Source organism: Procambarus clarkii, chromosome 53 (assembly GCF_040958095.1).
Source record: "Procambarus clarkii isolate CNS0578487 chromosome 53, FALCON_Pclarkii_2.0, whole genome shotgun sequence".
NCBI classification, from domain to species: domain Eukaryota; kingdom Metazoa; phylum Arthropoda; class Malacostraca; order Decapoda; family Cambaridae; genus Procambarus; species Procambarus clarkii.
In genome coordinates, this window is record NC_091202.1 from 24655395 (window position 1) to 24671569 (window position 16175).

Sequence of the window (16175 nt, forward strand, 5' to 3'; positions counted from 1 at the left end):
GGGGGGGGGGATACAACAGGACATGAGCAGGGAAGAGAGGAAGTTAGGAGAGAGAGGATGAGTAAAGGGAAATGAAAAGAGGGACAAGAAATGGAGTGGTAAAGACAGTGGTAAGTGTTATTTACAATCTATCATTAACTACAGGAAGGTAAAGGGTGGAATATTATAAATGCAATGAAACATGCTTGAGGATAATAGAAGTAGTGGCCACAGTGGCGAGGTGAGCCTGAGCAAAGATCCTAACTCTTGGAGATTTTAACCACAGGGAAACAGACTGGTCGACAAAAGATCCTCACGAGGGAGATGAAATATAGAGCAAGATTTGTATACACTACAAACACTTCCTGTGGCAGCATATCAAGAGGCCAACAAGAGAAAAAAGTGAGCTACCAGCCACTCTAGACCTGGTGTTTAACCAAAATGACCACATACAAAACATAAAATATGAGCTAACACTAAGAGACAGTGACCACTGTGTTAGTGGTGTGATTACATTGTAGAACTAGAAGAGATAGTTGAAAACAGGACAAGGAGGGATAGATAATTTTTTTTCAAAAGAGGGGAACTACAAGAAGGTTAGGAATTATTTGCAGGATGTTCAATGGGAGACTGAAATGGAAGGAAAGTCAGAAAATGAGATAATGGAGAGGACAGGCAAGCGGTCGCTGCTTGATGAGCCCTAACCTCACTGGGATGGTCAGAAAGAAGAGCCACATGGGGTATAAACCTTTTCAATATGGACCAAGGCCTTCCAAACTTCACAAGAGGAACCCCTTTGTGGTGGCACAGTAGGAACAACACATGGGGGGCAGGGGACATTGCTTATGGACTGAGTCGTGTATACAGGTTATATTTGCAATAAAAGAACTGAAGAGGGGGGGGGGGAGGACCAGGTTCACAACAGGTGCAGCAGTCAAGGTATGGCACAAGCAGAAATTGGGGTGATTTAGAGACCCCAAACAAAGTACTGATGGGAATATTGAGCATGATAATCTTACAGTAATGGGACACCAGAATTTTTCTCAATTTGATTTGATTTCTGATCCCCAAGTTTCCCTTTGAATCAGAGTGAGCCAGATTCCGATCTTGGTGCCTGCTAACAGATGGATTGTTCTTGGAAGTTTAATGTATTGGGTTCATTCTTGGTGATACCAGAGCTAAACTTTGTAGCTTCCCAAGGACTCTTTTCCACTATTTACTCAATAAAGCAAAAATATCAATATTCTCCACTTCCCAGCAATATGCAGTTAATAATGAAGTCCAGAATGCTTGGAATGTGCAATGATGCTAGAATATAATTCAAAAGTTCATAAATGACAAGAAGCGTAGCAATTATGGAAATCTGACGTTCAATACGGTACTGTACTGTCCTGAACGTGGTAGACCTGTGGATCATTCCATTAGTTTTTGTATAAAGTAATTACATGCATACCAGTGAAAACACGCTCTCCAATTCTGAGCAAATGAGGGCTGCCTGTATTCAGCTTACAGGCCTTACATTGTGATATGCGTCAGCCAACACTGCTGCATAAGAGGTGTCTAAGTGGGTACATCTTATCCCAGATTCTCGGTACTGAAAGAGAAGTGGCAAGGACTGATTCCCATGGGCTTAGATAAGTTTTATGCCCAATTTTTATAACCAACAGCATGATAATTAATAAGCAGTCTAGAAAAATATCAGCAAGTTTATTTAATCTATAGAACAAGCACGTCAATATTACTGAACTATTTATACACTCAACTCTTGTTAAATATAGACTACAGTATTAAGATTTTCTTCCAAATGGGTCAGTCCATACCTTCATATCTGAAGAAGAAAATGGCATGTGTTAGACAAGCATAAGATACCGAAATGTGATAAATAAATAACAATGCAACAATTGTTCTTCTTGGTACAGTAATTTGTATATTTTTTATTGCTTATGCCCAAAAGTATAAAAAATGGCTATTATTCACTTCAAACTGGGCTTTGACCTTTGACTCAAAGAGCCGAGAGAAGACGTCTGGAAGCTACAGTACTTGAAAACAATAGTGTCCTAATCTAGAGCGGCGACACAATGTTTCGTAAGTCGGCAGCCTTCGGGTATCTTATCTTGAGGTTATCTCGAGATGATTTCGGGGCTTAGCGTCCCCGCGGCCCGGTCCTCGACCAGGGCCTCCTTTTTGTTACACACCCCCAGGAAGCAGCCCATAGCAGCTGTCTAACTCCCAGGTACCTATTAACTGCTAGGTGAACAGGTGAATCAGGGTGAAAGAAAATATGCCCATTTGTTTCTGCCTCCACCAGGGATCGAACCCGGAACCTCAGGACTACGAATCTGAAGCGCTGTCCACTCAGCTGTTAGGGCCCTAAACGGGTACAGTACTGTACCTTCAAGATGTCTTCCCTAAATTGTATGCGGTAAAGGTCAAAGCAAACGTTCAGGGAACATAATAGCCACTTTCTTTACTTTGGATACATAAGTAATTAGAAAATAAAATTAGCCAGGAAGAAAACAAATATTCCTTGTGTTATCTAACATTATTATTGGTCTCGCCAGTTACCTCTTGACCTTAATTAATGTTCTCTTACTTCTCATAATGACTCACTGTGAAAATTACGGAGCACACACATACACATCTTACTATGTATCCTTTCTTATTTGGCTCTCTCATGTGACCTCCACATCCAACTGGTGTACCTCCTCAGTCTCCACATCTAACTGGTGTACCTCCTCAGCCTCCACATCCAACTGGTGTACCTCCTCAACCTCCACATCCAACTGGTGTACCTCCTCAACCTCCACATCCAACTGGTGTACTGTACCAACTCAGTCTCACATCCAATTCCTGTACCTCCTTAAATATAAACGTGAAAACATGTTGAGAAGCACCTCACATTTGGTGGCAATAAGATGCATAATACTCACTTCCTGGTTGGATTTCTTGCTGGTTAACATTCTTTCTGTTTTCTGCCTGAATTTTTTCTGAAAAGGACAACACATTAAGAACTAAACGTGTTTTAAATATAAAATGTGATCAAGCGCTATCATCGGACCACTGAATCTCTCAATGCTTTACTGTGTCTTAACTAGAACAGGCTATGCAATGAGTACAGGAGTGCTATGAAAATAGGCAGGTGTAGCGAGTACAGGAGGGGATTGGGGGGGGGGGGAGTGATGTTTAGTGCATGTACCAATTACAGTATAATAATAGAGGGAGTATAGAATAACGATTGTAGGGAGAACAGTGTAACAAGTACAAGAAGTTCAATGTAAGGGAAGTCTCCAACTTAAGAATGACACGAATCTAAAAAAAATCCAGTGAGGTTTTTGAGACTTTAGTGTATGAAGTAGAATGTAGTGTATCCAAGTAGTGGGATGCTTCTTTCTGGAAGAGTCCTGGTGGCTCCCTTAAGCTATCTTGCTGAGACGGCACCCAACTACTAGGTCACATCAGTCATGGAGTTCTGTTTGGCCAACTGGGGACCAGTGCCAAAACCTAGCCCCCTCACGGCCTCGTAGCCTGGTGGATAGCGCGCAGGACTCGTAATTCTGCGGCGCGGGTTCGATTCCCGCACGAGGCAGAAACAAATGGGCCAAGTTTCTTTCACCCTATGCCCCTGTTACCTAGCAGTAAATAGGTACCTGGGTGTTAGTCAGCTGTCACGGGCTGCTTCTTGGGGGTGGAGGCCTGGTCGAGGACCGGGCTGCGGGGACACTAAAGCCCCGAAATCATCTCAAGATAACCTCAAGATAACAGAGGTGCAGAGACTGGCGACACTCTGCCACCCCACCAGGAAAGCCTCCAGAAAGTGAATCAATACAGACCACTGCTGGATTCACAAACCAAAGCCTCAGAATTGCCTAACAAATTCCCCCATCAATGTACACAAATGATAAAATGATGACCAAACCACACATCAGAAGATGGAGAAACTACGACGTTTCGGACTGTCCTGGACCATTATCAAGTCGTATGTGAGGGAGAGAGGAAGGAATGGCAATAAATAAGGAAAGAATGAGGTGAGGAGCAGGTAAGAGTAGGCAATTCCTAGACGGTAAGAGAAAGGGGAAAGGCAAGAATAGGATGCAATGGACGAATAGGACGAGAGTAATAATGGGATGAAGGAAGAGTGGGACAAGGTAAGAAAATAAAAAGGGCTTAACCCCTGCTCCCTCTTTTTTTGCCATTTTCTCCCTGTGCCCCTTAGAAGAGGGGGTTCTGGCTCTGCTCTGTGGTAGGCCCAAGAACTCCACAACTGATGCAACCTGGTACAGTAGATAGGAGCAGCCACAGTGAGATTCAGGGAGCCACAAGTGGCTCTCCCCGGAAATTATACACATTATATCCCCGGAGATTATACACATAAATGGTGCTGATATCTGATTAAGAGCCAGGCAGGCAACCAGCAAGAGTAATTACCAGAGTGTAGTTACAGGATGAGAAGATGGGACACGCTCGTAGTGTCCAATCTTCCCAGTACTGTCGTATAATGCTTTAAAACTACTGTGCAGTACTGACGGTTTTGGCCTCCACCACCTTCTTATTTAGTTTGTTCCAACCATTTACCACTCTGTTTGCAAAAAAAAATGTTCTAATATATTTCCGGCACCTCTGTTTTCTAAGCTTGAATCTGTGTCCTCTTGTTCGTGAAGTTGCTGGTTTCAGGAATGCCTCTGTCAATTTGGTCTATTTCTGTTAGCATTTTGTAAGTGGTAATCACATCACCTCTCTTCTATCTTCTAGTTTCGGCATGTTTAATGCCTCTAGTCTCTCCTCTTAACTCTTGTTTTTCAGTTCCGGAAGCCATTTTGTAGCATACCGTTGCATGTTTTCCAGTTTATTGATATGCTTCTTGAGATTTAGGCACCATGAAACTATTGCACATTCCAATTATGGTCTCACAAAAGTCATGAACAGTTTTAGTATTTCACCATCCATATAATTAAAAACAAGTCTGAAGTTGCAAAGCGATGCATATGCTCCTCTCACAATGTTCTTTATGTGTTCCTCTGGCAACAGCTTACTATCCATAACAACCCCTAGGTCTCGTTCTATTTTAAGAGTTCTGTAATTCCTTTCCATATAATTTGCAAGTTGTATGTGGTCTATTTTCTCAGATTTCACATTCCATAACATGGCATTTATTCACATTGAATTCCATTTGCCACTTGACACTCCAAGCACTCATTTTATCTAGATCACAAAAGATCAATTTGTAGGGCATTGCAATCATCTGCGTCTCCTATCTTCCCCAGTACTGTATCTTAGCGTCATCTGCAAACATGTTCATATAATTCTGTATTCCTTCAGGTAGATTTTTATGTAGATGATGAACATTACTGGTGCAAGTACTGAATGCACCATGCACCTTGCACCAGTAATGCATTACTGGTGCAAGTACTGGTACTCTGCTAGTAACACTCCTCCAGTCAGATACATTGTCTCTGATTACTGCCCTCATCTATCAGTTAAAATAAATTCCATCCATGTCAGAAGTCTTTCTGTCATCCCTCCAGCATGTTCCAATTTCCAGAACAGCCTCTTGTGCGAGACTATCAAAAGCCTTGTTTTAAGTTAGAGTCAACCCAACCACCTCTTTCCTGTAGTATCTCTGTGGTTCTATTTTAAAAGCTAAGTAGATTTTTTACACAGGATCTTCCTGTTTGAAAACTATACTGTCTGTCCGTTATTGTCATAACTCTCTAGATATTCAACCCATTTGGCTTTAAATATTTTTTTCCAGTGTTTGGACGACCACGTTTTTTAATGACATGGGTCTATAATATAGAGGTTCCTCTCGACTACCATTTTTATAAATTGGTACCATGTTTGCCTTTTTCTATATATCTACTAAGATTCCTGAACACAAGGACGTCTGGATTATTAATTGGCGTGGAATGCTCAGCTCAGTTGCACCTTCTCGCAGCACCAAAGGTGAAACTCCATCAGGTCCAACAGCTTTATTGCTTCATAGCTCCACAAGGAATTTTTTGTCTTGAGATACCTCTATGTATTTTATGGCGTGTTCTGGAATTGGTATTTGGTCCGGCTCTCTGAAATCTTCATTTTGTACAAACACACTTTGGAACTGTTTATTTAACATTTCACACATTTCTTTTTCATTCTCAGTAGTCCTGTTCCCCGTTCTCAATCTCTAGATTTTATCTTTTACATGCAGCTTGCTTTTAATGAATTTTCTCTTCTTACTGCTGTGTAATTGTTTCTTGCTTGTTTGTAATGCTGGTATGTTTGGAACCCATTTTCTTGTCTTTTCCTCTCTGGCCCTCTCACAATTTCTGTTGAACCAATCCTGTTTTCTGGTCCTGCATCTCTGTTTTGGCATGAATGTTTGTGTGCCTTCATCGTAGATTTAGTGAAATTTGGCATACATCTCATTTACTTCCTTGCCTATGTAAGTAATGTAAGTCTATGTAAGGGTGTTTAACAGAACCAGAGCAATGCTTGTTACTCCATTTAATTTCAAGCACAGTACTGTTCGAAGAAAGTATTTCAATACAATGGCCATTCAAGGCTGGATTGAAAATTCTTGTCTGTTCCTTCCTTCAAATAGCCTGGTGGGGGCGAGGTGAAAAATCCTGGCTGTATCAGAGTTGACAGATGGTCACACTGACTTAAGCTGCATATAGGCTCTGACACTAGGAGAGCGGGAGCTTGTCAAAAGGAACTGACTGAGTGACCTTAGCTCAGAAACACTTTAATCACATGCATTTGATTACTATTGACGAATCACAAATATTTGATTATTTATTACTATGTAGAAAAGCATTGATAATGTCTTTGCAGATTTTTTTTAATCTAAACTTAACTTTAAATACAACATTTATTGAACAAAATAAACTCAATCACATCATGTCCAACAGCATTGGGACTAAAACCCTTTGGATAATAGTACCTTTGGTTGTGAAATGTTTCCTCTCCCACATGCTATTTTTTTTTTAAATACTGCACTTACTCAAATAAAGTGTGTAGGTCTTATTAAGATTTTGCTCCACTAAATTAAGTTTGAAGTGGTAATAGAAGCAAGCACCTTGGAGACAATTTTAAGGAACTTCAGTTTTGCAGGAAGCACCCAGCTTATGAACAGGATGTGTTCCACAAAGGCAGTCATAAGTCAGCTATTTGTAACATGCAACAACATTTCCCACTGTACCTTCAAGTTTGATTTTGGCATTTTTTACTTGTATGGTTTTAGAAATAATGCAATCCCAATACCTTGTTGAATACTAGGAACTGCTGTATGGGACACGATGGGGTCGAGTGAACCTGTATTATCCAGGAAGTAAAATTTTGGCTTTACACAGATCCAAGGAGTTCAATGAAGGATCCAAAGCAATAAACCTTGAATAAACCTTACTATAAGCATCGATATTCATCATTGGGTAGATAATGATAGGGTAGAGGGCAGCACCGATGAATCCCACCAGACCTCCGATGAATACATGATAGCGCCAACCACTTAATTTTGACATTGTCTGAAAAGAAACACAGTACAGTACTATCATAAAAATGCCACCCTAAGTAGGCTATTTGCAAGATATCGTGATGTAATGAAATTCCAAACTTGATAATATATCAATTATGAGTTTAAAAGTGCTTGGGCATGATGCCCCCCCCCCTACCCCCATACTGTGGGTGGGTAACAGCATGGACCTGCTGCCCCTGCCCCAAGTACTGTGGGCTAGTAGTACCAGGGGCCTGTCGCCCCCCAGGTACTGTTGATGGTATGTAGCAGGGGGTCTGCTACCCACCAGTACCGTGGGTGGGCAGCAGACTGGGCGTGGTATCAGAAGGTACCGAGGGTGGGCAGCAGACTGGGCGTGGTATCAGAAGGTACCGAGGGTGGGCAGCAGACTGGGCGTAGTATCAGAAGGTACCGAGGGTGGGCAGCAGACTGGGCATGGTATCAGAAGGTACCGAGGGTGGGCAGCAGACTGGGAGTGGTATCAGAAGGTACCGTGCGTGGGCAGCAGACTGGGCGTGGTATCAGAAGGTACCGAGGGTGGGCAGCAGACTGGGCGTGGTATCAGAAGGTACCGAGGGTGGGCACCAGACTGGGCGTGGTATCAGAAGGTACCGAGGGTGGGCAGCAGACTGGGAGTGGTATCAGAAGGTACCGTGGGTGGGCAGCAGACTGGGTGTGGTACCAGCAGGGACCAGGGGTGAGGGGCACCAGGACACAAGACTCACCAGCAGGGACCAGGGGGTGAGGGGCACCAGGACACAAGACTCACCAGCAGGGACCAGGGGTGAGGGGCACCAGGACACAAGACTCACCAGCAGGGACCAGGGGTGAGGGGCACCAGGACACAAGACTCACCAGCAGGGACCAGGGGGTGAGGGGCACCAGGACACAAGACTCACCAGCAGGGACCAGGGGGTGAGGGGCACCAGGACACAAGACTCACCAGCAGGGACCAGGGGGTGAGGGGCACCAGGACACAAGACTCACCAGCAGGGACCAGGGGTGAGGGGCACCAGGACACAAGACTCACCAGCAGGGACCAGGGGTGAGGGGCACCAGGACACAAGACTCACCACCAGGGACCAGGGGTGAGGGGCACCAGGACACAAGACTCACCAGCAGGGACCGTGGGTGAGGGGCACCAGGACACAAGACTCACCAGCAGGGACCGTGGGTGAGGGGCACCAGGACACAAGACTCACCAGCAGGGACCGTGGGTGAGGGGCACCAGGACACAATTCTCACCAGCAGGGACCGTGGGTGAGGGGCACCAGGACACAAGACTCACCAGCAGGGACCAGGGGTGAGGGGCACCAGGACACAAGACTCACCAGCAGGGACCAGGGGGTGAGGGGCACCAGGACACATGACTCACCAGCAGGGACCAGGGGTGAGGGGCACCAGGGCACAAGACTCACCAGCAGGGACCGTGGGTGAGGGGCACCAGGACACAAGACTCACCACCAGGGACCAGGGACCAGGGGCACCAGGACTCACCGGCAGGGACCAGGGGCACCAGGACTCACCAGCAGGGACCAGGGGCACCAGGACTCACCAGCAGGGACCAGGGGCACCAGGACTCACCAGCAGGGACCAGGGGCACCAGGACCCACCAGCAGGGACCAGGGGGACCAGACTCACCAGCAGGGACCAGGGGCACCAGGACTCACCAGCAGGGACCAGGGATACAAGACTCACCAGCAGGGACCAGGGGCACCAGACTCACCAGCAGGGACCAGGGGCACCAGACTCACCAGCAGGGACCAGGGGCACCAGACTCACCAGCAGGGACCAGGGGCACCAGCAGGGACCAGGGACACCAGACTCACCAGCAGGGACCAGGGGGACCAGGGGCACCAGCAGGGACCAGGGACACCAGACTCACCAGCATGGACCAGGGGGACCAGGGGGACCAGGGGCACCAGCAGGGACCAGGGACACCAGACTCACCAGCAGGGACCAGGGGCACCAGGACTCACCAGCAGGGACCAGGGACACAAGACTCACCAGCAGGGACCAGGGACACAAGACTCACCAGCAGGGACCAGGGGCACCAGGACTCACCAGCAGGGACCAGGGACACAAGACTCACCAGCAGGGACCAGGGACACAAGACTCACCAGCAGGGACCAGGGGCACCAGGACTCACCAGCAGGCACCAGGGACACAAGACTCACCAGCAGGGACCAAGGACCAGGGACACAAGACTCACCAGCAGGGACCAGCCGTCGACGCCTCACCTTCCCTCACTAGTGAACGCTCTCACTCCTCACTCATACTCTCACTTTTCTCCTCTACCTCTCTAATAAACACATAATATTCCCCCAAAATATAAATACAATGTTGGGAGGAAAATCCCAAGAGCGAGTGAATGAGAAGTGGTGAATTAAGGCGGTGGGAGCGGGACTCGAACGCGGGTCAGTGTTTACATGTGGTCAGGAGGACGGGAGCTCCGCCCTCGTCACTGTCCCTCGTAGTCGTCGCCCCTCGTCACTCAGCCTCTCGTCGTCCCTCCTCGTCACTCAGCCTCCTCACCTCCTCCTCACTCTTCCTCATTAAGACGTAAGTGACATTAGCGTGGTGCACGAGTCAACACCGCTCCTGTGCCAGGTAAGTCCACTACGGGCTCACCATAGCCTGTGCTACTTGCCCCGCTCCTGTGCCAGGTATAAGTTACGGGCTCACCATAGCCCGTGCTACTTGCCCCGCTCCTGTGCCAGGTAAGTCCACTACGGGCTCACCATAGCCTGTGCTACTTGCCCCGCTCCTGTGCCAGGTATAAGTTACGGGCTCACCATAGCCCGTGCTACTTGCCCCGCTCCTGTGCCAGGTAAGTCCACTACGGGCTCACCATAGCCCGTGCTACTTGCCCCGCTCCTGTGCCAGGTAAGTCCACTACGGGCTCACCATAGCCCGTGCTACTTAGAACTTGTTCCGAGTAGCTGAATCTATAACAACAACAACAAGATAGCATGGTGAGTGAGCGTCTTGGAGGTCTGTACATGGCGGCTCAGCCTCACTAACCCGGCTTCACCGCGCTGAAACCACTCATTAAAACTTACATTTTTATTTATTTATTTATTTATTTATATATGCAAGAGTTGTTACATTCTTGTAGAGCCACTAGCATGCGTGGCATCCTTAATCCTAACGTTCCCCGGAATACGAGCCGCCAAATCGTTTAACAACCAGGTACCCATTTTACTGTTTGGTAAACATTCACTGCTGGGTGAATAGACACTACTTTTAAGGATTGGCCCCCAGTAAGTCCTCCCCGGCCAGGATACAAACCCAGGACAAAGCGCTTGCTAAACGCCAGGCGAGCGTCTTACCACTATGCCACGGAGACTGCGTAAGGTGATGCAAGACAAAATATTCTGTCTTGAGAACACGCTGTCCCTCTGTTCAAATCCCATAATATGTTTAACATGCATGGCTCATAACTGATTGGACCCCGAATTCAATTCCGGAGGCAGAACTTATAGTTTGGTAAAATTTCCTTAAACCTGATGCTCCCTTTTCGGACAGAAGTCACACCATAGTCGAAATTGAAGATGAGGTGGTGGCTTGAGCACATTTCTTAACATTTCTAGCAACCCTCCCACTAGACCGTCAGGAAAGACTTCCACCCCTCAAGAAAGCTCGTTCTGCTTCCTGCTTTCCGAATTAGGCCCTTTACTTCAGACATGACAGATGGGGAAACCTTACGTTCTGATGCATCTCTGAGCTCGTGGTCCCATCATAACACCTGGATACTCAATATTTGTCGTAAGCGTTTACATATAGGTCATACACAACCTCCTTCCCATCTATTTCTTCTTAAGATGATTGACTCCTGCTTGCTGGTGGTGCCCACAACAAGAAACCGTAGAATACACCTTTATTGCCCACTCTTACTCAGCTGGAACTCACCTTCTTAGCAACCTATGTAACCTTAATATTCCACATCTCGCTCTTCCTGTCCTTCTTGAAGGAGCGGGTCTTCATGAAGACAAACATTAAGTCATTCTACAAAAACATTTAGCTTCCAGAGGGTATAGACTCATTTCTGTCAATGTTTGGTGATGACAAAAATTATGAGAAGAATCAAGACAGATGAAGATAAACAGAGACTTCAAGACAACCTGGACAAACTAGAGGAATGGTCTTGAAAATGGCTACTAAAGTTTAACTAGGTAAGTACTTAAGTTGTACTTAGTTGTGCTTGCAGGGGTTGAGCTTTGACTCTGGTCCCGCCTCTCAACTGTCAATCTACTGGTGTACAGATTCCTGAGCTTCTTGAGCTCTATCATATCTACATTTGAAACTGTGTATGGAGTCAGCCTTCACCACATCACTTCCTAATGTATTCCATTTACTAACTACTCTGACACTGAAAAAGTTCTAATGTCTCTGTGGCTCATTGGCTCTGTGGCTCATTGGCTCTGTGGCTCGTTTGGGTACTCAGCTTCCACCTGTGTCCCCTTGTACATATACTACCCATGTTAAATAGTCCACCCTGTCAATTCCATTAAGAATTTTGTATGTAGTGATCATGTCTCCCAGAGCTCTTCTGTAAAGTGTAAGGTTAGTAATGAAACTAGATGAAGGTAGTAGGAGGCCAAACACAAGGTACCATCTGGGAGGTGAAATCCTTCAAGAGTTGAGTAGAGAGAGATCTGGGGGTTGATATACCCAACCTGTTCCCAGAAGCCCACATCAGAAGGATATCATCAGCGACATTTGCTAGATTGGCCAACATAAGAACTGCCTTTAGAGACTTGTGTAAGGAATCATTCAGAACCTTGTATACCAGATATGTTGGATCAATCCTGGAGTATGCAGCTCCAGCCTGGAGTCCATATCTAGTTAACACAAAACAGAGTTACAGAAGATTCAGAGGTATGCCACCAGACTAGTCCCAGAGCCGAGAGGTATAAGTTATGAGAAAAGGTTACGGGAAATAAACCTCACATCCCTGGAAGACAGAAGAGTTACGGGAGATATGATTACCACCTACAACATCTTCAGAGGAATTGACAGGGTGGAGAAAGAAAAACTATTTAGCATGGATGGAACATGAACAAGTGGACATAGGGGGGCCTGTGGCTGAGTGGACAGCGCTCTGGACTTGTAATCCTACGGTCCAGGCTCGATCCTGGTGATGGCGGAAATAAATGGGCAGAGTTTCTTTACCCTGATGCCTCTGATACCTAACAGTAAATAGGTGCCTCGGAGTTAGACAGCTGTTACGAGCTGCATCCTGGATGTGTGTGTGTGGTGGAGGGGGGGGGGGATAATAAGTTGATTGAGTGACAGTTGAGAGGCGGGTTGAAAGAGCAGAGCTCATCCCCCGCAAGCACAACTAGGTGAATACAGGTGGAAACTGAGTACAGTACAGGTCTCAGAAACTGTACTCAAATGAGCCACAGTGACTTTAGAAAGAATTTTTTCAGTGTCAGGGTAGCTAATAAATGAAGTGCAGTAATTAGTGATGTGGTGGAGGCAGACTCCATATGTAGTTTCACACGTAAATGTAATAGAACCCAATAGGCTCGGGAACCTGTACACCAGTTAATTGACAGTTGAGAAGTGGGACCAAAGAGCTGAAGCTCAACCCCTGCAAGCACAACTAGGTGAGTACTGCAACAAAAGGGTTAAGTTTAATTGTACTGGTCAGTTCTTACTCTTTTTTCCAGTAATGCAACTTCAATACAGATTGAGGACTGCCATTTAAAATAAACATTATACACATAAATACCATTATTTTTGAACATTGCATACAGCAGTATAATTCACCTTATGAAGGTAAGTGGAATTGTTACTTAGTCAAGAGGAATACATGGGCTTGAGCTTCCATTTATATCCTGCTTCATTACTATTTTTCTTCCCGGAGCAGAATGGGGCAGACTCTGAGTGAACCAGTGACACAGAAAGAAACCTCCCGGTGTGAGAACTCTTGGTTACGTGTTGGTGCATCGTGCATGCAAGGATGGCGTGTCAACATGGAAGATGCACACACCACAATACTTTCACTCCCAGATGAACCAGGAACGGCCTTCTTTGGTGTATATGATGGCCATGGAGGTAAGACTTTGAGTAATGATGATGATAATGCATATTCTGTAGGTACACATTTTATTTATATATATAATATATATGCGGAAAATCCACAGAGAAATGGGAAAGAGAGATGAACGTTTCGGCCAATCTGGGCCTTTGTCAACACCTGACTGAAAGTAAGTCAGGTGTTGACAAAGGCCCAGATCGGCCAAAACGTTTATCTCTTTCCCATTTCTCTGTGGATTTTCCGCATACAAATGATCAGTGTTTAGTGATCGTCAATTGCATATAATATATATATATATATATATATACAGTGGCACCTCGACATACGATTGCCCCTACTTACGATAATTTCAAATTAGGATATAAATTTCACCGAAAAATGCGACTCGACATCCGATGGTGTCGTCGACATCTGATATTTGTTGGTACATGTTTGGGTCGGCCGAGCGCGTGGTTCCCAGTCAAGCAGTGCGACCTGCCTCAGTTTACTACAGCTGCCCGCTTAGTGACGATCGCGCCTATTCCGCTTTTGTGGTGATTTTTTGCATTTTGACCATTAAAGTAATTATTATATAATACGCCTTGAGTCCCAGGAAAGTCAGTGGTAAGGCTTAACATATGAGATCCCATGTAAGAATGATCATAGAGCAGAAACAAGAGATCATTCGTAAATATGAAGATGGTGTGCGGGTAGGTGAACTGGCTAGGCAGTACAACAAATCTCAGTCAACGATATCCACCATACTAGCTAAGAAAAAGGACATTATGGGTGCTAAAGTGATGCAACATTACAAACAAATGTTAATACGAATGGAAAAACAAATGTCTCTTGACATTTGTAGTGAGACAAACAAGCACTGAACCACAACCAGGTCCTAGTGGTATTCAGGCAAAACTTGAGAGAGAGTACCCCAGAGAAAACATCACTGCCTGATGTGATAATGGAAGGGGACTCCCCTTCCAAACAGTAACAACTCTTCTCCTCCCCCCTCATCACCATCTTCCATACACCATCAAAAGCCCTCCATAAAGGTAAGAGTAACTTTGGTACTGTATTGTAGTTAGAAAAAAACATTGTATTCAGTATAAAATGTATTTTTATGTTAATATTTTGGAGGGTGGGGAACGGATTAATTCAAATCCCTTTATTTCTTATGGGAAAAATCGCTTCAACTTCCGATATTTTGACTTACGATCCGTCTCTGGGAACGGATTAGCATCGTAAGTCGAGGCCTCATTGTATATAATATGCATGCACTTATACATGTACTGTATGTCATGTTTCCAACCTGTGCATGCACCTTAGCTTAGCTGTCACTGTTTGTCGTGGCATATACAGGTAGGTAGAAGCGTGGGCAAGTATTCGCCTGGTAGCATCTTTGTGACTACTGTAACTTGTTAATGTTATTGCTTATTTACGATACTACTGTAAAATTTGCCTAATTTGGCCTATGTTAGGCAGGATTGAATAATAATTGGTTATGTTATTGGTATTTAGGTTAGATTATGATAAATAGCTTAGATTTATTTAAATTTAAAAGTTTGCAAATAATTTTTGTTTAAATGATTATATTCTTAAGTACTCCATTTATTTTAATGTATTTATTTTATGTATGTATTTAAGTTTAAGTATTTTAATTTTTAAGTACAATACAGGTATTGTACTAAGTATATTTTGTAAGTATCATTACTTAATTAAGTACTGTATATTTTTTAAGTATATATGTAAGTTTTAAGATACAATTGGGTAATTGCCATGCAAAATTGAGATTAATGGACCCACCTTAAGTATTTAAGAAAGACTGCAGTAAAGAATGATTTCTATTCGTTACAGGTTCTAGAATTGCTCAGCACGCAGGCAAGCACTTGCACAAGAGTATCGTAAAGCAGGCAGAGTATAAAGCCGGGAACATTGAGGCTGCCATCAAACAGGTAGGACACATTCATCAGATCATTACTTATATTACTTCTTTAATAATTGATGTAATTGATGGAAGAAGTCATAAAGTGCTCAGGTGAAACACAAAAATGAAAGTTGACTGAATAAATTTTCAACTACATCATGATGTCTAACAGATACAGAAGTCTAGTGCTTTTTTAAAGGCACAAAGTGAGAGCAGTGACATAAGTTGTTGTGAGGTTGATGTAGTGAGGTCAGTGATGAAAGGGGTACTCACCTAGTTGTGCTTGCGGGGGTTGATCTTTGGCTCTTTGGTCCCGCTTCTCAACTGTCAATCAACTGGTGTACAGATTCTTGAGCCTACTGGGCTCTATCATATCTTCATTTGAAACTATGTATGGAGTCAGCCTCCACCACATCCGGTCCTCGACCAGGCCTCCACCCCCAGGAAGCAGCCCGTGACAGCTGACTAACACCCAGGTACCTATTTACTGCTAGGTAACAGGGGCATAGGGTGAAAGAAACTCTGCCCATTGTTTCTCGCCGGTGCCCGGGCGACATCTGCCAAGTGTTGCTCCATACACTTTATTGTCCAGGTCATCTTAAAGGGCATGACAGTTATCCAAGTTTCTTATCTTCCCTAGTGGCTTTGCATTATCAGTTAACATGTTCATATAGTTCTGTATTCCTTCTAGTAGACCATTCCTATAGACAATAAACATTACTGGTGCAAGAAGTGAACCCTGTGGTACTCCAATA

At 44.8% G+C, this 16175-nt stretch overlaps 2 protein-coding genes across 3 annotated transcripts in view; one reads left to right on the forward strand and one right to left on the reverse strand.

The window, feature by feature from the left end:
* Nucleotides 1-1723: 1723 nt before the first annotated feature.
* Nucleotides 1724-9821, reverse strand: LOC123767064 (small integral membrane protein 20). The gene is made up of 4 exons (XM_069304810.1): nucleotides 9681-9821; nucleotides 7361-7478; nucleotides 2910-2966; nucleotides 1724-1807 (listed from the first exon to the last, which is right to left on the reverse strand). Exons 2-4 carry the CDS (start codon nucleotides 7473-7475, stop codon nucleotides 1767-1769), a joined length of 213 nt encoding a protein of 70 aa, XP_069160911.1. The 5' UTR covers nucleotides 7476-7478; nucleotides 9681-9821; the 3' UTR covers nucleotides 1724-1766.
* Nucleotides 9822-9870: 49 nt separating this feature from the next.
* Nucleotides 9871-16175, forward strand: part of LOC123767062 (probable protein phosphatase 2C T23F11.1) — a 45535-nt gene continuing 39230 nt past the window's right edge. For both annotated transcript variants that reach the window (XM_045756530.2, XM_045756531.2), the window contains exons 1-3: nucleotides 9871-10030; nucleotides 13347-13534; nucleotides 15351-15448. In XM_045756530.2, coding sequence (XP_045612486.2) covers nucleotides 13348-13534; nucleotides 15351-15448 — 285 coding nt within the window. In that variant the 5' untranslated portion in view covers nucleotides 9871-10030; nucleotide 13347. The remainder of the gene's footprint in view (nucleotides 10031-13346; nucleotides 13535-15350; nucleotides 15449-16175) is intronic.

Excerpts from the sequence above, each read along its gene's own strand:
- LOC123767064 (XM_069304810.1), bottom strand. The coding sequence starts at position 7,475 with ATGTCAAAATTAAGTGGTTGGCGCTATCATGTATTCATCGGAGGTCTG. Across the intron at positions 2,967-7,360 it reads GATGAATATCGATGCTTATA|AAAAAATTCAGGCAGAAAAC; the intron begins GTAAGGTTTATT and ends TGTCCTTTTCAG. Across the intron at positions 1,808-2,909 it reads GCAAGAAATCCAACCAGGAA|ATATGAAGGTATGGACTGAC; the intron begins GTGAGTATTATG and ends TTTCTTCTTCAG.